Source organism: Xyrauchen texanus, chromosome 2, assembly GCF_025860055.1.
Source record: "Xyrauchen texanus isolate HMW12.3.18 chromosome 2, RBS_HiC_50CHRs, whole genome shotgun sequence".
Lineage (NCBI taxonomy): Eukaryota > Metazoa > Chordata > Actinopteri > Cypriniformes > Catostomidae > Xyrauchen > Xyrauchen texanus.
The window spans coordinates 48,807,526-48,832,186 of NC_068277.1; the positions used below are offsets into that span (position 1 = coordinate 48,807,526).

General features: G+C 37.0%; 1 protein-coding gene across 1 annotated transcript in view; it reads left to right on the plus strand.

The window, feature by feature from the left end:
* Positions 1-7,352: 7,352 nt before the first annotated feature.
* LOC127652760 (microtubule-associated protein 1B-like) overlaps positions 7,353-24,661 on the plus strand; it is a 46,185-nt gene continuing 28,876 nt past the window's right edge. The window contains 2 exon segments of the mRNA XM_052139117.1: positions 7,353-7,422; positions 9,472-9,573. Of these exon segments, the coding sequence (XP_051995077.1) occupies positions 7,353-7,422; positions 9,472-9,573 (172 nt within the window).

Consider the following 24,661-nt stretch of genomic DNA (forward strand, 5'->3'; position numbering starts at 1 on the left):
CAAATATAAAGAATATTGCTAATATCTTACATAGCCATGAAAATATAGTGCTTAACAGATCAGCAGTGTATGAACTTTCAAATTTGAATGATCCATTTACTGATAATATTGTGAGGTATGACATAATAATATATGGTAATAATGTTTGTTAGTCGCATGGACTACATTTATGGAGTATTTTTTCAGCTCATCAGACATTTTACCATGAACTTGTCATTGAATTATAAACAGCTGCGTGAAGATACTTCAAAATTTTCCATTTGTGTTACACGGAAAACAAATAACAGCATACGGGTTTAGCCCAACATGAATAACAACAGAATTGGCATTTTTTGGGTGAACTATTCCTATAAAACCTTTCTCTCTAATGAACAGAGGGTGGCGGTAATGCACTAAAAGCATGTTAAAGTGTGACACTGCGTTCTGTTTTCTGATGAGTGTGATATTTAAGAGGAAGACCACTGGACTCCACATCATCCTCCACCTGGACCTGCCTGTGAGCCACCTGGACCTGCCTGTGAGCCTCCTGCACATGACTAAACACAGAGAGACTGGAAGAATGACAAACAGAGGGAAATATTGCATGCCATGCTCCCAATACACTTCAATACTCTCTATCCATTCCTGTTGCCTGCTTAGAATTTAAATTATATCGATTTCTAAGTGTCTAGGCATCATTAAGGCAATGTATTTTTTTTAATTTTGTGTTAAAACACTGTGGCTGTGAATCAGCAGCTGTGAGTGACAGAAGACAAATTAACCCAGCCCACAGATAAGCTTTTGCATAGCAACCACTGCATGTTACCTGGTTACAGCCATGGCAACAATGGTAGCCTTGGAGACAGAACCTTCTTCATCAGTTAATTCTGTTTCTACAAAAGCATTAAAATCAAGCTTAAAAAAGCTGTACACCAATTCTAAACAATAGCATTAGGATATATTGGCTTCATACTGCTTCAGTTAGCAATTAGCAAATAGCTTAACATTTTAATGTATACATCTAATACAATGAACAGGATAACAGTTTTTAAATAAAAGTGAAAATAAGATTTTAAAAAATTAAGATTATATATTTAGCATGTGTCATTTGGTAGAGGGTGTGAAAATGTCAATGTCAGGTTTCCACCACTTTTGACAGATGAATTTCCATGATTTTTTTCACTGTATAGAAATTGCACTCAAAAACAGCAATTTCTAGCCAATAAAGTATTTTAGTTTAATCACTATAGAAACTGAAAAAACAACTTTCAGGTTTTATTAATTTCCATGACTTTTCCAAGCCTAGTGATCCCAATATTTCCAGGTTTCCCATGTCTGTGAAAAGGAAAGGAAAGAAAAGGGGGCAGACAGATAGAAAGAAAGAAAGAAAACAAATGAAAGAAAGAAAAGACATAGACAGATAGAAAAAATACAGAATACAAGAAAGAAGACAGACAGATAGAAAGACAGAAAACAAGAAAACAAAGAATTAAAGAAAGAAAAGACACAGACAGATAGAAAAAAGACAGAATACAAGAAAGAAAAAAGACAAAGAAAAGAAGAAAGACAGGTAGAAAGACAGGAAGACAGACAAAGAAAGAAAGGTCTTTTACTCTGCAAACTGAAATGTTCTGAGCCCAAGCTGCCCTTCTCCACTGGGGTGACCAGTTTCATCCTGAGACTCTAACTGAGATATACCAAGTATCTAGGGAGTTTCCCATCTCCCTCCACTGTGACCCTCTCTGCTCTCCACTACCGACATCTCACTGGTAACATAACCCTCTAATGGTTCAGAGAATGAGGTAATCTCTGCAAAATGTCAAAATTACATGAAAAAAAAAAAAGTTTAAGAAGCAGGAGGTACAGCTAACAAGGACAAGGGGGGTATGGGGGTTCTTTGTCTGAGGAAAACTTGAATCAAGATCACTCTCACCAGAATCCATAAGGGTGGTATAGAGTTAGCAGATATCTACTTACACAGAGATTAAAGAAACGTGCTAAAATAGTAGAGAAAGTGTTTGTATGACATTTGCAAACAGACAATTTCATAGTCAAATAAACAGCAGTGGACACATAGTATGACCGTGTCATATATTCCCTGTTGTCTTTTGTTTTTGTGCTTTTATGTTGAAGTTCTTGTTTAGTTTCTGTTAGGTGTTTGTAGTTGTAGTTTCATTTTATGATTGGTTTTCCCTGATTATTTCTCATTCCCTGATTGTTTCCCCAGGTGTTCCTTGTTTTCCCTTGTGTATTTAAGCCCTTGTTTCCCCCAGTTTATTTGTCAGTTCTTGCATGTTTGGTTATGCTTTGTGCTAGGTTCCCTATGTTTTGATTTATTCTGAGCTTTCTTGTTTATTTGAATAAAGCTGTGAATACATCCTCATTCCTCGCCTGCCTCATCACAGACAGAACTTAAACCAGTTCCCATTTTTATTTAGTTCATTTATTTTGCTGTTATGCTCCTCACTTTTAAATTACTTTGCATTAAAACATCTGCTAAAATTACTAAAGGTAAATGTAGATTTTTTTTTATTTATTTTTTTAGAAAGGATGCAATATCGGAAGGAACCAGACGTGCTGTTAAAAGTTAACACCTTAATGATGTGCCTTATAGTGAACACGATTACAAAGATGTTGAGATGTGCAGTTATTTTATACTGAGAGTCCACGAGACCTCTTGCAGAGACTGCTGTGTTTCCCCAACATGCGAGAATTAAACAATACAAACAATAAACAAAGAACACCACAGAATGCATAAACTATGATAAGACACACACTTTTAATGTGGCAAACATAAGCAAACGCATTAATTAATTCCACAGCGTCTTCTACACCATTTACTTTTAGCTTTGTCATGACTCGTGACCATTGTGCGCATTCAGTGATGAAGGTAAACTGGCTTGCATTGGAATGACATAAAGCAGCCCTTCCTTTAAACAAACAGCGGAAATCATTGATTTCCTTACTTGAATAACTGCTGCATCACTGGCTGATTGATCCACGACAGTGGATGTGAGCTACCAGATATATCAGGCGGTGTGTGAAAAAAGCTTGGAGGATCATCAGAGACTCCAGCCACCCGACTCATGGCTGTTCTCACTGCTACCATCAGGCAGGCGGTATCGCAGCATCAGGACCCGCACCAGCCGACTACATGAGAGCTTCTTCCCCCAAGCAATCAGACTTTGATCTCTCACGATCAATAATCACACTTTATTAATCTTATATCTCACACTGGACTGTCAAATATATTCTCCACAATACAACTACTGTATTTTTTTATATACTCTTTATTTTTTATTTTATTGTATGTATATTCTATATTGTGTGTATTGTTTACTGTACATTGTATATCATTATTGTGTTGTGTAAGTATGTGTACATTTGATTTGTAAATTGTTTTGTGTAAGTATGTTGTTTATTGTAATTGGTATATGTCTCGTCACTGTTATGACTGCTATGTTGCTCGGAATTGCACACAAGACTTTCACCTACTGTTGCACTTGTGTACATGGTCATGTGACAATAAAGTGATTTTATTTGATTTGATCTACGGTGCATACAGCTGAGAGAAACGCTTGAGGCGGGGTTTTCTGCATATTGCGCAGAAGTAAAAAGGTTGTGGTCGTGAAATGTGGTGCTGTTAAGAATCATAATACGACTAGAAATATGTATCAGAACCCCTAAAAGACAATAAAATATCTTCATATTACGTTACCAAACCTACAAAGAATCAATAAAGTTGCTTAACTTTATATAAAAAAAATACTTTTGAGGGTTTAGTAGATACCCTTAATTTTAGAAGAGGGAAAGAATTGAATTTTGCAATGTTGCATCTGCATTGGAACGATCCCGATATTTATTCTTAAAATCTCAAGATCGATCTTTTATTCAAAGATTAACATCAAGATCCTTTCTATATATGCCAAAAACAGTATGCCAATAGAGTAGTATGTCCAAATTCTCAGTATTTATAAAACAGTATACCCAGAAATATACCAAAAATAACCAGATGTCCATAATTTTAATGGTAAAAGACTGTAAAAAACTGTTTTACCATAATGACCATTGTTATTTTTGGAGGAAAAAGGGTGAGGCTTGCAAGCCGAAGAGCACCATCCCAACCATGATTCATGGGGGTGGCAGCATCATGTTGTGGGGGTGCTTTGCTGCAGGAGGGACTGGTGCACTTCACAAAACAGATGTCATCATGAGGAAAGAACATTATGTGGGTATATTGAAGCAACATCTCAAGACATGAGCCAGGAAGCTAAAGCTTGGTTGCAAGTGGGTCTTCCAAATGGACATTGACTCCCAAACATACACTCACCTAATGGATTATTAGGAACACCATACTAATACTGTGTTTGACCCCCTTTCGCCTTCAGAACTGCCTTAATTCTACGTGGCATGGATTCAACAAGGTGCTGAAAGCATTCTTTAGAAATGTTGGCCCATATTGATAGGATAGCATCTTGCAGTTGATGGAGATTTGTGGGATGCACATCCAGGGCATGAAGCTCCCGTTCCACCACATCCCAAAGATGCTCTATTGGGTTGAGATCTGGTGACTGTGGGGGCCATTTTAGTACAGTGAACTCATTGTCATGTTCAAGAAACCAATTTGAAATTATTCGAGCTTTGTGACATGGTGCATTATCCTGCTGGAAGTAGCCATCAGAGGATGGGTACATGGTGGCCATAAAGGGATGGACATGGTCAGAAACAATGGTCAGGTAGGCCATGGCATTTAAACGATGCCCACTTGGCACAAAGGGGCCTAAAGTGTGCCAAGAAAACATCCCCCACACCATTACACCACCACCACCAGCCTGCACAGTGGTAACAAGGCATGATGGATCCATTTTCTCATTCTGTTTACGCCATACTCTACCATCTGAATGTCTCAACAGAAATCGAGACTCATCAGACCAGGCAACATTTTTCCAGTCTTCAGCTGTCCAATTTTGGTGAGCTCTTGCAAATTGTAGCCTCTTTTTCCTATTTGTAGTGGAGATGAGTGGTACCCGGTGGGGTCTTCTGCTGTTGTAGCCCATCCGCCTCAAGGTTGTTCGTGTTGTGGTTCACAAATGCTTTGCTGCATACCTCGGTTGTAACGAGTGGTTATTTCAGGCAAAGTTGCTCTTCTATCAGCTTGAATCAGTCGGCCCATTCTCCTCTGACCTCTAGCATCAACAAGGCATTTTTGCCCACAGGACTGCCGCGATACTGGATGTTTTTCCTTTTCACACCATTCTTTGTAAACCCTAGAAATGGTTGTGCGTGAAAATCCCAGTAACTGAGCAGATTGTGAAATACTCAGACCGCCCGCCTGGCACCAACAACCATGCCACGCTCAAAATTGCTTAAATCACCTTTCTTTCCCATTCTGACATTCAGTTTGGAGTTCAGGAGATTGTCTTGACCAGGACCACACCCCTAAATGCATTGAAGCAACTGCCATGTGATTGGTTGATTAGATAATTGCATTAATGAGAAATTGAACAGGTGTTCCTAATAATCATTTAGGTGAGTGTATCTCCAAAGTTGTGGCAAAATGGCTTAAGGACAATAAAGTCAAGGTATTGGAGAGGCCATCACACACCCACTGGGAATGTGATAAAAGTAATAAAAGCTGAAATGAATCATTCTCTCTACTATTATTCTGACATTTCACATTAAAACATTTCTTAAAATAAAGTTGTGATCCTAACTGACCCAAGACAGTGAATGTATTCTACGACTTAATGTCAGGAATTGTGAAAAACTGAATTGTGTATGAAAGGTGTATGTAAAAGTTGTTATTACATCAATACAAATATGAGATGTATTTTGAACAATCTGAACATATTTGTTTTTATTTTTTATAAAATAATGTTTTTGTTTTTTTACCTAAATACATGGAAGCACAGCATAGTTCTAGCGGGAAGACTAGCAGCTGTACATCATCACATCATTAGCTGGGTAATTCCTAGCCAATCACATGTAAGCCATTGCTTTATAAGTCTGCTCACAATCTATCACATTGCTGTTTCAGTGTGCTAAACACAGGCAACCTCCACCACCCCACCACCACCAGTTGAGCCCCGTCCAGCACGGGGGTAGGCTCCTCGCCCCTGCCTCCTATCTCCGTCAGGATATTACGGTTCCGGGCACAACTCCCTCGGACCACCAGACGGGCTAAAGAGCCTACGCCAAAGAGAGAGACATTGCTTTCTGTTTTACATTTATCAAATAAATGGCATCTTAAACTTCACTCAAGCCTTCCCGATAGAAACTGTTTTATTGAAAGAATTCAGAATTAAAGAGTTCTAGTTGTACAAAGAAAACACCATCTTGTGCATTCAAGCAAACAGCAGAGGGCAGTATATAATCCTGCTCTCCATGTTCCAGTAGCTTCATAAGGACTTTGTAGGAAGCCTCTCAGATAATGCTGTGAAAATGATATACAACAGAGTTATAGCAGCCAGTAACACAAACACTCTCAACCAATACCTCTAAGTTGTGGCCTAAGATCACATTTATCTGCAATGGATAAAACATTGCACACATACAAATATTCATGTTTATTATGGCGCATAACAAATAGTTTATTATTTCCTCTTTGAATCATATATCATGTGTGTCTCATATATATCAAAATCATTGAATCATATAAATCTAAAGCTTAACATTAATCTTGATCTTCCCATAATGATATTCAGTTAGAGTGGAGAAAATTGGCTTCTTCTGTCCAGCTGTTAATAGAAAGAGCAGTAGAACAAATGCTGTTTTAATCATTCAAAATACACACAAGAGCATAATAGCCATCTCACTTCAATATGAAATGTCAACACAACTTGTTTCAGACAAAAGATCTGATGCTCTGGATGTATTGTGTGCCACGATCTGATTTTCTCCTTGCGCAGTCAGTCAAAGCAGCTTGACATCATCTGTTGATGACTGCAATCTGGTTAAATTTTGACTGTGCTGCTCTTCCAGTGAGAACCCATTTGATTTTTACAAGCTAATGTATAATATTTTATATCCAGTTTCCCTTAAAAATGGTTGCATATTTGCAAATGCAACATATACAACCAATGCACCCATGCACAGCATGCATTAGTGATACCAAAGTTGTCATGATGAAATGTAGGTCTAATTTAAGCATTTGTTGTGTAATAAAACGTCTTTTCCTCTAATCCCGCCCCATGGAGAGAGCTCGTGGCTGCAGTTGTCATGGAAATGCAAGAAGTCCCTCAGCTCCCGATACGGTTACCATGGAAATGCCGCTAGGAGACGGTGAGATTGGTCCTCAGGAGAAGCGCGAGTTTGTTCAGCACCCTGGACAGCAGCGGTGCGTCGGTCCGCCTTTCTGCCAGACTCGATACTATATGCTCATTGTGATCGGGAAACTTTCAACGGATCTTCAGCTTGATTCAGTGAAAGAACACATTAAACGGGGTGAGTCGCCGAAGTTTATGTTGCATAGGGGCTGTTCAGACCGAACGCGTTGATGCGCTAAAAAAGCGAGATGCAGCGCGACGAATAGAACAGAACGTTAACGTTCAATTTCAACTGACACGGCGTCTAAAAAACGCGCTGAGAAAACAAGGGACAAGGGTCAAAACTTCCACCTAGCACATGTTTATAGAAAACATATGGAAGAATAGCGCAGACAGACGCAAAAACGCTTCCGGTATGAACGGCCCCGTACCAAGTGGCATAAACAGGGCAGATCAGAAGTCACACACGGACCATATAGTGCAGAACTGCTAAAAGATACAGAAACATTAGGCGCAGATGATACTTCTTTTACGATGATTATACTACTGTAGATAGATAGATAGACAGACAGACAGACAGACAGACAGACAGACAGACAGACAGACAGTTCTGTGTCTGAATTTGACCGTCATTTGTGTATAGAATAAACAAAATTGGTGAGAGTGCATATATTTTGGGTGAACCTGTTGAAGTGTATATCTGATAAAACTCAGTTTGCCCTGACCTGAAAAAAACGAATATCCATAAATCAAGTCCTTGATTAAGATTAAACTCACTAATTAGTTTTTTTCCCTAAAATAACAGGTGTTTATAAATGCTGATGACAAATCTTCAAAAAGAAGTCTAGCAAAGACCCCACCATTATCCAAATGCTGGTGCATCATCAAAAACTGTTTTGCATCATCTATGTCTATGATATGCAAACTGCAACGGATCCAGAGCAGTACTAGTTAGTGACATAATATGGGCTTTAACCTGTCTCTAACACTTTCATATCAAGTGAGGTTAGAGCAATTGGTCGGTAGTCATTAAAAGAGCCAGGCTTATCTCTCTTAGGAATAGCAAAGATTGAACAACTTTTCCACAGCTATGGAACTAAGCTTTGGTCCAGTGAAGACTGGAAAAGTGAGTGGAAAACCACACTGAGCTGTTCTGCCCAGTGCCTCAAGGTCACAAAATACATTTGCCGGATGCAATTTCAAATCAGTGTCAAAGTTCAGAGAATGTCTCAAATCTTCCATGTCTGATACCCGGTCAAGTGTCTCAAAATGAGCAAAAAATGTATTTATTAATTAATTTGGTCAGGACATACTTTTATTGGACATGCTGTTAGGACATGCTGTTACTGTATTTCATGACCACATGATGCTTTATCATTGACATGATGCATATTCACAGCTGTCATGCCCTTAATGCCTTGCGTTCCTGAGATTACCCTGGGCTTACGTTCCTTCAATCTTATTCTTATAATTAAATTTAGCATCTTTGATGGCTTTTTTCACTTCCCTATTTATCTGCCTTTTCTCTTCTCTAGTCCCTGAAAGGAATACCCTTTTTCATGTTCAGGATACCCTTTAATTCCTTTGTCACCCAGGGTTTATTATAAGGTAACACAATTCTCTTTTTGGTGGGTATAACAGAATCAACACAGAAGATAATGTATGCAGATATGGTAGATACTTGTTAATTTAAGTCTGTACATGCGCTTAAAAACAGATACCATTCTGTATACTCAAAACACACCTGTAAGGCTACAATACTAGAGGAGGTCCAGTTTTGAACAGTTTTTACCTCCCTCTCCTCTTGCTTTATAATAGGAGTGTATAAAGGAGCCAATAGGATGGCGTTATGATCTGCCGAGTCAAGATGAGGTAAAGGCAAGGACCTGTAGGTACCAGTGATAGGGCCATAACACCTATTCAAGATTTTATCTGCTCGAGTGGCACATGAGACATTTTGGTGATAACCTAAAATAGGCCCGATTGCTAGGCAGGGTAGAGTCACATGGGGTAACCACCTCGTGGTCGCTATAATGTGGTTCACTCTGAGTGTGTGGTGAGTTGAGCGTGGATGCTGCAGAAAATAGCGTGAGGCCTCCACACGCGCTATGTCTCCGTGACAACGCGCAAAACAAGCCACTTGATAAGATGTGTGGGTGAATAGTTGGGACTCCTTCAGTCTATATATTGTGATGTGCAATTCTTTTAGTAAAGGTGTGTCTTACAGGTATCCTGTCATGGGAGATTGATCTGACCATCTGTGACTTGAACAGGGAACTACAGTTCTTCGAAACAAAACACTCTGCCCAGTTCTCTTCAGAGGTTAAAGGTCAGTTATTAAAGTTCCAGTAAGCTTAATGTCTTTACACTCACAAGCACTTTATTAGGAACACCTGTGCACCTACTTATTCATGTAATTATCTAATCAGCCAATCATGTGGCAGCAATGAAATACATAAAATCATGCAGATACAGGTCAGATGCATCAGTTAATGTTCACACTAACCATAAGAATGGGGGAAAATTTGATCTCAGGGATTTTGACTGTGGTATGATTTTTGGTGCCAGATGGGCTGGCTTGAGTATTTCTGTAACTTCTGACCTCTTGGGATTTTAATGCACAACAGTCTCTAGAATTTACCCCCGAATGGTGCCAAAAACAAAAAAACAGCATCTCAGAATGCACAACATGTCGAACCTTGAGACGGATGGGCTACAACATCAGAAGACCACTTCAGGTACTTTTTTAGGACCATAGTGTTCCTAATAAAGTGCTCAGTGAGTGTATGTCTATATGACCTTTTGGCAAAATCATAAGCATTAAAATGATGGTTCACCTCCAAGTGAGATTTCTCTCATCATTTATTCACCCTCATGCCATCCCAAATATGTATGACTTTCTTTCTTCTTCAGAACAAAAAACAAAGATTTTTAGAAGAATATTTCAGCTCTGTAGGTCCATACAAAGCAAGTGAATGGTGGCCAGAACTTTGAAGCTCCAAAAAGGAGATAAAGTCAGCATAAAAATGAATCCATACAACTCCAGTTGTTTAATCAATGTCTTCTGAAGCAATCCAATTGGTTTTGGGTGAGAACAGATACAAATAAAACACATTTTTCACTATAAATCTTGAAAGCAGTCTCCATGGCGATCATGATTTCAAGCTTGATTACACTTCCTAGTGTTTGACACATGTGCAGAGCACTAGATGGCGCTATAGGAAGTGTGATCGAACTTGAGATCAGCAACCAAGGATACTGCTTTCAAGATTTATAGTGAAAAAGGTTTTATTGTTTTATTTTTATCTGTTCTCACCCAAAACCAATTGGTTCGCTTCAGAAGACATTGATTAAACAACTGGAGTCTGATGGATTTTTTTGCTGACTTTATATGCTTTATAGAACTTCAAAGGCCTGGCCAACATTTACTTGCATTATATGGACCTACGGATGAAATGCTGTGAAATGCAATTGTATTCCTTTCAATATGCTGCAGGCTCAGGCAAATAGTTTTAAATAACTTACAATAGGCCTACTGAACACTTTGATTCACAGATTCAGATCACAATATGATCTCTTCACTCTGTCAGAATTACAGTTTTATGACAGCAGGAAACTGCTTGCGTGAACCGACATTTGACAGCTGATAGATTAAGTGAAGGTGAGAAGGTGAGTGTGAAACAACAGTTCTTCATCAGACAGTTTAGATTTTATTGATTTAAGGCTTCCTGTGATTCTGCCATGCCACACCCGCCTGTTTGTTTAAAGCCAATAAAATGACTGCATTGTGTAAATGCACATGTACAGTGATCTCACTCTTCAATCCACAATTTCACTTCAATGTGGATCACGTTACAATGACAATGAGGTATTGATGTTTATTTGTGGTAAATTGTGCTGCAGAGTACATTATCTTTTGAGTGTTTGACTGGTTTCGCCCCATTTTTTCTGTCTTTCAAGGATGTTGTATTATAATGAACTTTAGTTTAGGTCTACATCAGTCTCTACAACTACAGTCTCTCAGTCTCTTATATTGTAGGCTATCCATAATAATAAAAGAAAGAAACATTCAGTATAAAACAGCGAACAATTTGTGACAACTTGATGGTCTAACCATACAAAATGTTAGATTTATACATTTAATAAATTAGTAGATAGGAATAGTTCACCCAAAAATTAAAATTCTCTCATCATTTTCTCACTCTCATGCCATCCCATATGTGGATGACTTTCTTTCTTCTTCAGAACACAAATTAAGATTTTTAGAAAAATATTTCAGCTTTGCAGGTCCATACAATGCAAGTAAATGATATCCAGACCTTTTAAACTCCAAAATGCAAATAAAGGCAGCATACAAGTAATCCATAAGTCTTTTGTGTTAAATCCATGTCTTCAAACGTGATATGATAGGTGTGGGTGAGAATCAGATTAATATGTATGTCCCTTTTTTTTACTATAAATTCTACTCCCTGCCCAGTAGGTGGTGATATGTACAAAGAGTGCGAATCGCCAAAAACAATAGAAGAATGCAAAAGTGAAAGTGAAAGTGGAAATTGATAGTAAAACATCTACAGATCAATATTTAAGTCCTTTTTATAATACATCTCCACTTTCACTTTCACAGTCTTTCACATTTTGAAAGTGAAAGTGGACATTTATTATAAAAAAGGACTTAAATATTGATCTGTTTCTCACCCACACTTATCATATCACTTCTGAAGACATGGATTTAACCACTGGAGTCTAATGGATACATATTATGTTCACTGTATATGCCTTTTGTAGCTTTAAAGGTCTGGTTACCATTCACTTGCATTGTATGGACCTACAGGGATGAGATATTCTTATATCTTATATTATATTATATTCCTAAAAATCTTATGTTCTGCAGAAGAAAGAAATTCATACACATCTGGGATGGCATGAGGGTGAGTAAATGAAAACGAAAGTACTAGTTTTATATGTTGAGTCATGGTAGGGTATTAAAGTAGTGCTTGAGTTATAGTTATGTTCAAATATTTATAGAATACGTTTATGTGGTTACCTCAGAAAAGCCTTACAATTATTGACTAAACATTATGAAGCACATAACACCATGAAATTTTACTTTGAATTGGTATTCAGACTTTTCTGTTCTGTCTGAATCTAAAGTGTTACAATTTCTGAGCAGCATACTGTAGCTCAACATGCTATGCTGCACACTGCAACCATCAGCAGAATTGAAGCTATAGGGGATAAAGCATTAAATCTAAATTTACTTCCTCTGCAGTGTGGCATAACAGTGCTCACATACACGCACGCACATGCTCTTATTTGGCACATGGTCACTCTATCACTCCAGCATGTGCTGGACATCCCTCCATGCCTTATCACATATTTTTATAATCTTTCTTTCTCTCACAGTTATTTGGTGTTGTTTTAACTCGTGGCTATCATCTAAATCCCCTGTTAGCCTCCCTCATATGTGACTGCTGACTCCCTATCTACCTCTGCATTAATTAATCATCAGTCCCAAATTATTCATAAGTCCCTTCTCCTTTATTATTCTTTACCACTAGCTAATATCCTTAGTCTTCCAAGTTCTCTCCTATTTTCCTCCTTCTTCAACATTTTGTGTAATTGTGCATCTGTGATGGGCTTATGGATGTTATAAATTAGATCAATCAGAGTTCTTGCTGGTGGGATGCTTTAACCCTGTGAGTATCACACTGAGGTTTACATGGCACAGGGTGAGCAGTGCAGTAGTCAGCCAGCTAAAGATTGTGGCCATCTATTATCCACTTGCATCTCAAGTCACCAATCATAAAAAACACATTTAATTGTGAAGTGCGTAATTTCTGCACCACTAGCTCCACCAAAAGTATTGCAAAAATAATGGACATTTTCCACTTCTACCATTGGACAAACAGATAGTTGCACCCCAAACTAATGTCATTGGTTGAGCCAGTGTTGCTATTTTGGCCTGGTCCGGATGAGGGCCGGTACTAAGATGTGATGCATTTTAACCTTTAGGTTGGGCAATAGGTTCTCTCTTCATGTGACAAAGTGGATCCCCCTTGGTTCTTTCACTGTCTGACTAAGGAGCCACAATGAAAATCTAGAGGGCCAATGCCCGCTAACCCTCTCTTTGACCTGGCCATGTTCCGGATGCAAAAAAAAAAGTTTTAAAAGCATAAAAGATTGATTACAATTTTGGGGGGAATGATCGTACAAATGGTTTACTTATTATTGTTAATAGAATATTTTAACATTGAAAAATTACACACATCACCTTATAAAATATAAAATATTGCTAAATGTCTTGTTCAGGGCCTGGTGCAGCTGCAATTTCAAGATGACAAATTCATCTCAAAGTTAGGTTTTTGTGTTTATAATAAATTCAATGAACAGACAGATTATAAAGTTATTGTTAAGATAAGCCATTGTTTTAATGATTTCCCCAAGCTCTATGAAAAGAAATGTCATTCTGCTGGGTGCACTCAAGTGAAGGATGCAATTAGCACGCTGAATAAGGGCAAGAGGTGAAAAGATAAAGTAATATAACACTCCATCACCACTGAAGGACAAAAACCCTTTGAAGCCAGAGAGGCTGCTCTCACTCTCAAAGGCAGACTTTGTAGAGAGCTTGCAAAGTGCCATTCAACTGATCTCTAAAGATGATAGCCTCAAAAAATTGGGATCAAACAGCATTTGGGAACCAAGGAAAATGTGTGGCTCAAATGATGTTTTAACATTGTCATTAGAGGTTAATCAGTGCTACAACAAATCCAACATAGGAAATTAACGAGACTGAACACATAACTATGCTGTATTTTTTTCTGAGCGGTACTGAAAAAGCTTGTACACATGCGGAACAGGAATCAGAGCATAAACAATGCTGTTTATCTAATGTTTGTCAAATATTTTCCACATATTTGACTGGGTCATTCATTTTGAAGAAAGCACTGGTTATTTTGCTCGCACTGTCTGCACTGATTCAGCGCCTGATTCACCAAAGGAATAATGCAAATGAGAAAATTACACATACATGCCTCTAAAATCGCTGCTGAATAGATTTTGTATGATTCAGAATGCTATATAGGATGCAGCAGACCACAGTTATCTGACACACTTTGGCAGGACTAAACAGCATTATGGAAGGCCATATTATCTTTTGTATTTTCCCAGCATTACTGTTCAGCTCTCCATCTGAATTTTTACTGGTAAGAATTCCAATAACATAGATACATAATTTAATTTTTAATAGTAAGAATTCAAGTTAGATAGCTTTACAATTTCATTCTTTTACAAGTAAGATTTACAATTACAGAGCTCTCTAACTGCAATTTTACAAGAAAGAATTCCTAGTAAATAGGATCTGAATTTCAATAAGAGAGCTCTGTAATTCCATTTTTACTAGTAAGAATTTCAATACGAGAGATCTGTAATTCCATTTTACTAGTAAGAATTCCAATTAGAGAGATCTGTAATTCCATTTTACTAGTAAGAATTCCAATTAGAGAGATCTGTAATTCCATTTTTACTAGTAAGAATTTCAATACGAGAGATCTGTAATTCCATTTTACTAGTAAGAATTCCAATTAGAGAGATCTGTAATTCCATTTTACTAGTAAGAATTCCAATTAGAGAGATCTGTAATTCCATTTTACTAGTAAGAATTCCAATTAGAGAGATCTGTAATTCCATTTTACTAGTAAGAATTTCAATTAGAGAGATCTGTAATTCCATTTTACTAGTAAGAATTCCAATTAGAGAGATCTGTAATTCCATTTTACTAGTAAGAATTCCAATTAGAGAGATCTGTAATTCCATTTTTACTAGTAAGAATTTCAATAAGAGAGATCTGTAATTCCATTTTTACTAGTAAGAATTCCAATTAGAGAGATCTGTAATTCCATTTTTACTAGTAAGAATTTCAATACGAGAGATCTGTAATTCCATTTTACTAGTAAGAATTTCAATTAGAGAGATCTGTAATTCCATTTTACTAGTAAGAATTCCAATTAGAGAGATCTGTAATTCCATTTTACTAGTAAGAATTCCAATTAGAGAGATCTGTAATTCCATTTTTACTAGTAAGAATTTCAATTAGAGAGATCTGTAATTCCATTTTACTAGTAAGAATTTCAATTAGAGAGATCTGTAATTCCATTTTACTAGTAAGAATTTCAATTAGAGAGATCTGTAATTCCATTTTACTAGTAAGAATTCCAATTAGAGAGATCTGTAATTCCATTTTACTAGTAAGAATTTCAATAAGAGAGATCTGTAATTCCATTTTACTAGTAATAATTCCAATTAGAGAGATCTGTAATTCCATTTTACTAGTAAGAATTTCAATTAGAGAGATCTGTAATTCCATTTTACTAGTAAGAATTCCAATTAGAGAGATCTGTAATTCCATTTTACTAGTAATAATTTCAGTAAGAGAGATCTGTAATTCCATTTTTACTAGTAAGAATTTCAATTAGAGAGATCTGTAATTCCATTTTACTAGTAAGAATTTCAATACGAGAGATCTGTAATTCCATTTTACTAGTAAGAATTTCAATTAGAGAGATCTGTAATTCCATTTTACTAGTAAGAATTCCAATTAGAGAGATCTGTAATTCCATTTTACTAGTAAGAATTTCAATAAGAGAGATCTGTAATTCCATTTTACTAGTAATAATTCCAATTAGAGAGATCTGTAATTCCATTTTACTAGTAAGAATTTCAATTAGAGAGATCTGTAATTCCATTTTACTAGTAAGAATTCCAATTAGAGAGATCTGTAATTCCATTTTACTAGTAATAATTTCAATAAGAGAGATCTGTAATTCCATTTTACTAGTAAGAATTCCAAAAAGAGAGATCTGTAATTCCATTTTACTAGTAATAATTTCAATTAGAAAGATCTGTAATTCCATTTGACTAGTAAGAATTCCAATTAGAGAGATCTGTAATTCCATTTTACTAGTAAGAATTTCAATTTGAGAGCTCTATAATTCCATTTTACTAGTAAGAATTCCAATTAGAGAGATCTGTAATTCCATTTTATTAGTAAGAATTCCAATTAGAGAGATCTGTAATTCCATTTTACTAGTAAGAATTCCAATTAGAGAGATCTGTAATTCCATTTTACTAGTAAGAATTTCAATAAGAGAGATCTGTAATTCCATTTTTACTAGTAAGAATTCCAATAAGAGAGATCTGTATTTCCATTTTTACTAGTAAGAATTCCATTTTACTAGTAAGAATTCCAATTAGAGAGATCTGTAATTCCATTTTACTAGTAAGAATTCCAATTAGAGAGATCTGTAATTCCATTTTACTAGTAAGAATTCCAATTAGAGAGATCTGTAATTCCATTTTACTAGTAAGAATTCCAATTAGAGAGATCTGTAATTCCATTTTACTAGTAAGAATTCCAATTAGAGAGATCTGTAATTCCATTTTACTAGTAAGAATTTCAATAAGAGAGATCTGTAATTCCATTTTACTAGTAAGAATTTCAATAAGAGAGATCTCTCTTATGAAGTTTCAGTGAAATTGTTGGTTTCAACTCATTTCATTCCTTCACAATTAGAGCATGACCTAGTGCAGAAGTGGACTGGCCCCACTGTAAACTATTTCTGTCTGCTATTATTACATCTCATATTGCCTTACAGGCAAGACTTCTGCTTTTTTTCAGCTCATAGAATCCTCAAAATAAGAATCCATCCCTTTGTTTTTATCTGTGAAAACATGAAGGTTTCTATGATTGAGAATGATGTCTTTTTAAGGTATTGATAAGCAGAGATTTTTTTCTGCTAGTTGTTGTTTAGTCTTATTTGATGCTTGGCAATAAAACAGACTTCTATCAATAGTGACCTCACCTGACGGATTTGTCATGCTATAGAATATTAGGTCACAAGTTTTTGTTTAGGAACAGCAATTAGTGACATTTTCATTATGACCACAGGTAAATCAGAGCATAATGTTCATATTGTTAAACATAATGAATATGCCTTTTATTAAACATGTCAGAAGGGAGATGTGGCTGTGAAGCTGTGTTAGTCCATATTCTAATTCTGTCACCAAGATGCATACTGTCATAAGGACATGCCTCATATCTGCAGACTGTCTTGCTTTTTTGGTTTTCAGTGCATTTGAGATAGAAAGTAAAAGGGAGAAGTGTGAAGAAAATCCATAATTAATGAAAGAAGGGGAGCTGCCTCGCTCTTCTCCCAGCAGACCGAGTGGCTGCCTTCATTTCACCTTGGTGCCTAAGAGGTTTCAGTAACTGCTGCTCGCTCTTTACAAAATCACTTTCACTGCTTTAGTCAGCAGTGGAAGGTGATGGAGGATGACTGAGCATGCTCAGTACGGCTGTATGCCACTCCTGCAGCTGTGCTTGGAATACTGAGCAGGACGTGAGTGCAGTGTCATCATGGTTGACTGCTTGTAAATGTCAGTGCAACAACTGAGTGGCTTTAAGTTAATGCTGGATTGGCTTAGTTAGGGTTTAAGCAATTTTCAGGTTCTTTTATTTGAAGGAAGAAAATACACATCGACCCACATTTTTAAATAGACTAAGATTCCTTATTGTGTATTTTTAATACATTACCAGTCATACATTTTTGTATTTTTGTCATCGTCTTTCATTGGATTGAATCGGTAATTACACAAAGCAGTACAGAGTGGGCATATAATCTTGGTTTTAGCAGGAGAGCTCGATTTGTGTTCCTAAGCGCTGATGCTGAATCGCCATATGACCTCTGTCTCAAGAGGAAAAGTGCTGGAGATGACACATTTAAGGAACCTCTGGCAACATGACAGGTCGACCTATTGTACGTCTGAGCTGGACTGAGAACTGAGCATGATTAGTGTTGCATTCTGACAGCTAAAGTAAAAAAAATAAAAAAAACTCCAGGACATATGAATAGAGGTCAGGCACAGAATAAGAACATTTTCTGAGACAGGTGAATGCACAGTCATAAAAATAACATAGAAAGTAGGTTATTAGTAAGGTCAAGATGTATGTTAAAGGGACAGTTTACTCAAAAAGGAACATTTTATAATAATTGACTCAAGTTTGTGTTGTTCCAAACCCAGATGACTTTCTTTCATCCATGGATCGTTATGTTAGAAGGAATGTTGGCCTCAGTCACCATTCACTTTCATTGCATTTGTTTTTACCATAATGAAAGTGACTGAATGGTGACTGAGACTAATATACTGCCTATTTTTGTGTTCCATAGATGAAAGAAAGTCATACAGATGTGTAACATTACGAGTGTGTTCAAATGATGACAGAATTTGCATTTCGGGTGAGCTACACAACATGAGTAAAACAAATAAATAATGATAAACATTTCCTTGTTGGTTCTGAAATAAATATTGGGATGATAGAGTAATATAGACTTCCCAACTGGTATGTGTTGCTATTCCCATATGAGCGTTGCTCAGTGACCACCTCCCCTGAAATCTCAGCCAGGGATTTTACTACTGACACAGATGGATGGGCCCTTGAACAATCATTACAGATCCCTTTACTTCCCTAGAGACAGCCGGGTGGAGGCTGAAATGGTCACCATGGCCCCAGCTGTCTCATACATTGTTCAATTAATTTAGATTTTTCAGCAACATACCACACGACTGCGACCACAGCTCTCTGCTATAATCTCTCATATGTTTAGCAAGTTTACAAGTAAAAGCTTCCAAATATGCAGTTTGGATTTACGTGCATGAGTTTGTTGATATTTGATAGCCAATGTGGATTGAATGGGCCTAGCTGCCAATTTTGCCAAGAACTACAACACTGAACATAGAACCCATTTTCACATACAAGCCTGAAACTTGAGCTGTTAGGTGAAGTGTTGATTTGTGATTGTCTCACCTTAACATACACTAAGCATGAGAAAAAATGCAAACCTCTTGTCTAAGATATCAGCATAGAGTACAAATCTATCCACCTATGAAGCTGTTGTCCATAGGAAATGGCTTTTATGAGGGTTCTGTGTGTTTTTGTTTTTTGTTTTGTGTTGATTAATAATTCAGGAAGGGTTATTGATTCAGGTCCTTTATACGCCTGCAGTCTGCACATGACCACTGAGCATCAGCATGCTGGTCAGGCGACTCCAGTCTGCCTGACGGTGGCATTGATTGCAGGGATGGATCTTGCACCAGATGCACCATAGTGAAACCTGAGCCCACGCCTCTGAACTAAAGGTCTTAGGAAAGAGTCCAAGATATAAAAAATGTCATTTTCCAAGCAAACTTACCATCTATCCTTTTGTATCTCTTGAATATGAAGAGAACATGCTATAACCCGGCAGTATTAATGCACCACCATTTTGTAAGATGAGCCAGCTGTTATCATGGGACTGTAATGAAAGTATGAAATTACTGGGATAATTCAAGAGATGGACACAGACTGTCTAGCACAAGGGTGTGTCAGCCAGACTGCTGCTTTGAACAGTTGCTAAGGATTTGGGAAGTGTCTATTTATAATCTTGTAATGGCATCAATTTAGATGTGATTTAACAAATGCAACCCCTTTTGTAGTAGCTAAACACATTAATCTCCTTTGACCATAAGTATGTTCTTCTTCTTTGTTTGTTGTAATCGCTCTTTAGATTTGACATCATCCTCACCCAGATACTGTAAACCCAGTTCTGCCCTGGCTCATTGTCAAGAAAGTGGTTGAGAGCTGGGCAAACTGTGCCTTTATGGGAATGCTAATAGAGTTCTGTTAATGGGTCAGATTTGGGCAGTCTTGCCTGGCAGCTGTCCTGCTGTGATCAGCTGTACATAAACTGCTAAACAGTCCGTCCCAGCTTTGTCATTCTTGACCATCTCAACACCTAGTGTAGCTCAGAACAGTAGAATCATTGTTGTTCATGTTGAACATTTATGTAAAACAATTTTACATGAACCATGTTGATATATCATGGTGGCACTCAATAAGCAGCGATGGATATAGACTCACTGAGCACTTTATTAAGAACGACGTGGTCTTCTGCTGCTGTAGCCCATCCGCCTCAAGGTTCGACATGTTGTGCATTCTGAAATGCTATTCTACTCACTACAATTGTACAGAGTGGTTATCTGAGTTACCGTAGCCTTTCTGTCAGCTCAAACCTGTCTGGCCATTCTCTGTTGACCTCTCTCATCAACAAGACATTTCTGTCCACAGCACTACCGCTTACTGGATGTTTTATGTTTTTGGCACCATTGTGAGTGAATTCTAGAGACTTTTTTGTGTGAAAATCCCAGGAGATCAACAGTTACAAAAATACTCAAACCAGCCCATAAGGCACCAACAATCATGCCATGGTCAAAATCACTGAGAGCACATTTTTCCCCATTCTGATGGTTGATGTGAACATTAACTGAAGCTCCTGACCCATATCTGCATGATTTTATGCATTGCACTGCTGCCACACGATTGGCTGATTAGATAATCACAGGAATAAGTAGGTGTACAGTTGTTCCCAATAAAGTGCTCAATGTGTGTAGACTGGAGGAAAGTGATGGATATGTTTAGGTGATACTGTAGATAAAGACAGAAAGAATAGATATCACATTCAATATTGATGTCTATATAAACTGGGACAACAGAGTCAGTCTTGCCAAGAGGGTTTGGATTGGTTCATTCATCTTAACCAAGAGTCCATCTGCTCACTGTTTTTTTCTTTTTTGCATTATTGATCAAATAGCTCTCAAACCCCAGGATATTTGCCAGCAAATTGAACTGAGATCGGTGGCTCCTCTAAAATTAAGAACGCATACAGCATGAGGCCTGTGGAGAGATGTAGTTCCACAGTTGGACTCACCTCATTAGAAAGATATTAATTGGTCAGTGTTTATTTGCTTGCAACTTCAATTTGATTATTTGTAGTTCATGGTAAAATTATCAGTCTTGGACTGGGTCATGGCAAGTGTTATTTCCTGATGTCAAGGCTTTGTGAACACATTATAAAAAATGTTTATGTTATAATGTTGCAAACTATGGAAACACTTTACAATAAGGTTCCATTCGTTAACATTAGTATGATTATTACCATGAACTAACCATGAACAATATATATATATATTATTATTATTATTAATCTTGGTTAATGTTAGTTAATAAAAATACAGTTGTTCATTGTTAGTTTATGTTAGTGCATAGCATATTAACTAATGTTAGCATATACAACTTTTGATTTTAAATTAACATTAAGATGAATAAATGCTTAAGTATTGTTCATTGTAGCTCATGATAACTAATGTTGCTAACTAATGTTAACAAATGGAACCTTATTGTAAAGTGTCAATAAAACTACTATCTTATTTATATATATTTTTTGTATATTGAAAGTGGATGGGAACTGGCAATGAATCCATGGAAATATGAACACATTTGTTGCATATAGGCCACACCCACTCTCTCATACGCGCACTCGTGTGTCTGTGTGCGCGCTCTCGGGCACCTCGGCACACGATACGCTCAGCTCAGCATCAGCAACGGTAGGTCTAATCTACAGAAATTATATTTATGTATATATATTATGTTAAGATATGAAACTGTTTAAAGGGTGTTGGATTATTTCTCTTTAGTAGTTAACTGAGAGTGACCATGAATGACAATGCATAAGGAATCAAAGATGTTGTTAATCCGATGAACAAATATTTTTGAGGATTTTGTTTTCCAGCTGGTAATGTGAGATTGATAACGAAGACTTTACTCTACTTTTACTGGATATAGTAGGATTGCCATTAATTTCCATGTACCGATTTAGTTGCTGAGTTTACATTTGACTACAGTCAGAGCTACATTTAAATAAATCAGTCGGCATGTTGTCAGAAAACGGCGAGATTCGTCACATTATTATTATATTTTCACCATGACCCAGATATTAATTGTGATTCTTTGATTATTATGGGATGCAAATTCGGGTATCTGAGGAACCTGTAACTATACAGCCTGTTCCCATCACTGAGAGATACAGTTGAAGTCAGAAGTTTGCATACACCTTAGCCAAATACATTTCATATTAGTTTTTCACAATTCCTGACATTTAATTGTAGAAACATTCCCTGTCTCAGGTCAGTTAGGATCACTACTTTATTTTAAGAATGTGAAATGTCAGAATAATAGTAGAGAGAATGATTTATTTCAGCTTTTATTTCTTTCATCACATTCCCAGTGGGTCAGAAGTTTACATACACTGTGTCAGTATTTGGGAGCATTGCCTTTACATTTTTAACTTGGGTCAAACTTTTTGGGAAGTCTTCCACAAGCTTCTTACAATAGGTTTCTGTAATTTTGGCCCATTCCTCCAGACAGAACTGGTGTAACTGAGTTAGGTTTGTAGGCCTCCTTGCTGGCACATGCTTTTTCAGTTCTGCCCTCAAATGTTCTATCGGATTGAGGTCAGGGCTTGTGATGGCCACTTCAATACCTTGATGTTGTTGTCCTTAAGCCATTTTTGCCACATCTTTGGAGATATGTTTGGGTTCACTGTCCATTTGGAAGACCCATTTGCGACCGTGCTTTAACTTCCTGGCTGATGTCTTGAGATTTTGCTTCAATTTATCCACATCATTTTCCTTCCTCATGTTGCCATCTATTTTGTGAAGTGCACCAGTCCTTCCTGCAGCAAAGCACCCTCACAACATGATGCTGACACCCTCATGCTTCACAGTTAGGATGGTGTTCTTCGGCTTGCAAGCCTCACCCTTTTTCCTCCAAACATAACGATGGTCATTATGGCCAAACAGTTCCATTTTTGTTTCATTGGACTAGATGACATTTGTCCAGAAAATAAGATCTGTTGTCCCCATGTGCACTTGCAAACTGTAATATGGCTTTTTATGGCAGTTTTGGAGCAGTGGCTTCTTCCTTGCTGAGCAGCCTTTCAGGTTATGTTGATATAGGACTCGTTTTACTGTGGATATAGATACTTGTCTACCTGTTTCCTCCAGCATTTTCACAAGGACCTTTACTGCTTTTCTGGGATTGATTTGCACTTTTAACACCAAATTACGTTCATCTCTAGGAGACAGAATGCATCTCCTTCCTGAGTGGTATGATGGCTGCGTGGTCTCATGGTGTTCATACTTGTGTACTATTGTTTGTACAGATGAACGTGGTACCTTCAGTCATTTGGAAATTGCTTGCAAAGATGAACAAGACTTGTGCAGGTCCACAATTTTTTCTGAGGTCTTGGCTGATTTCTTTTGATTTTCCCATAATGTCAAGCAAAGAGACACTGAGTTTGAATGTAGGCTTTAAAATACATCCACAGGTACACCTCTAATTCTGTACACCTCCTATCAGAAGAGAATTTGCTAATTGTCTAAAGACTTTACAGAATTTTCTGGAATTTTCCAAGCTGCTTAAAGGCACAGTTAACTTAGTGTATGTAAACTTCTGACCCACTGGAATTGTGAAATAGTCAATTAAATGTGAAACAATCTGTCTATAAACAATTATTGGAAAAATTACTCGTGTCATGCACAAAGTAGATGTCCTAAATGACTTACCAAAACTTAGTTTGCTAATATTAAATCTAAAAGTGGTTAAAAAAATGTAGGTTTAATGACTTCAAACTAAGTGTATTTAAACTTCTGACTTCAACTGTAAATATGTGCGCAAATTCCACTGACCCGACTTACAGTAAATAAGGCAGAAAAAGGGTGATTTATATACCTTATTCAGAGTAGTGGCATATTCAATTCATGACAGGAATGAAAACGAGGCTGTGAGGAATAAACTTACAGTCTTTGCAATAGGTTTGGACTGTTCTTTAAATTGGTGTTGATCATTCAGCTGACGAAACATTGACTAACCATCTTTCCAAAAGCATTTTCTGTTAAAAAATAAACTCCAGAAAACACAACCTGGAAATTAGATGTTATCTAGGACAGTGGTTCTCAATCTATCTGACCCCAGGGCCCCCTACTTTCCAAGACAATATTTGAAAGCCTCCTCCTCTGAAACTAGATGTGTCTGATCAAAACAATTAATCATGATCATATTTTTATTATAGAATTTTCATAAATGTAATCTTAATTTAAAGAATTTTTAGCATTTTAATTAAATTAGATTATTTAAATATTTATTATTTAAAATTAATTTTAAGGTATCTTGCGTCCACCTTGGATGTGTGCTGAGGCCCCCTACTGGGCCCCGGCCACCTGGTTGAGAACTACTGTTCTAGAAAATGTTTACAGCTTAATACTAGGGATGTTCCTATACCGACTAGGGATGTCTCAATACCGATCGATAGTGGATTTTGATGATACAATAACTAAGGTGGAGGAATAAACAGATAACCGATTAATCAGCCGATAGGTAAAAAAAAGTAAGTAAAAAGAGTAAAAGCACGTTATGTCCTAGTGTGATTATTAAGATCCGAAGGCTGCAATTTATTGAGATAAATATATAGTTTGCATGTACTGGATGC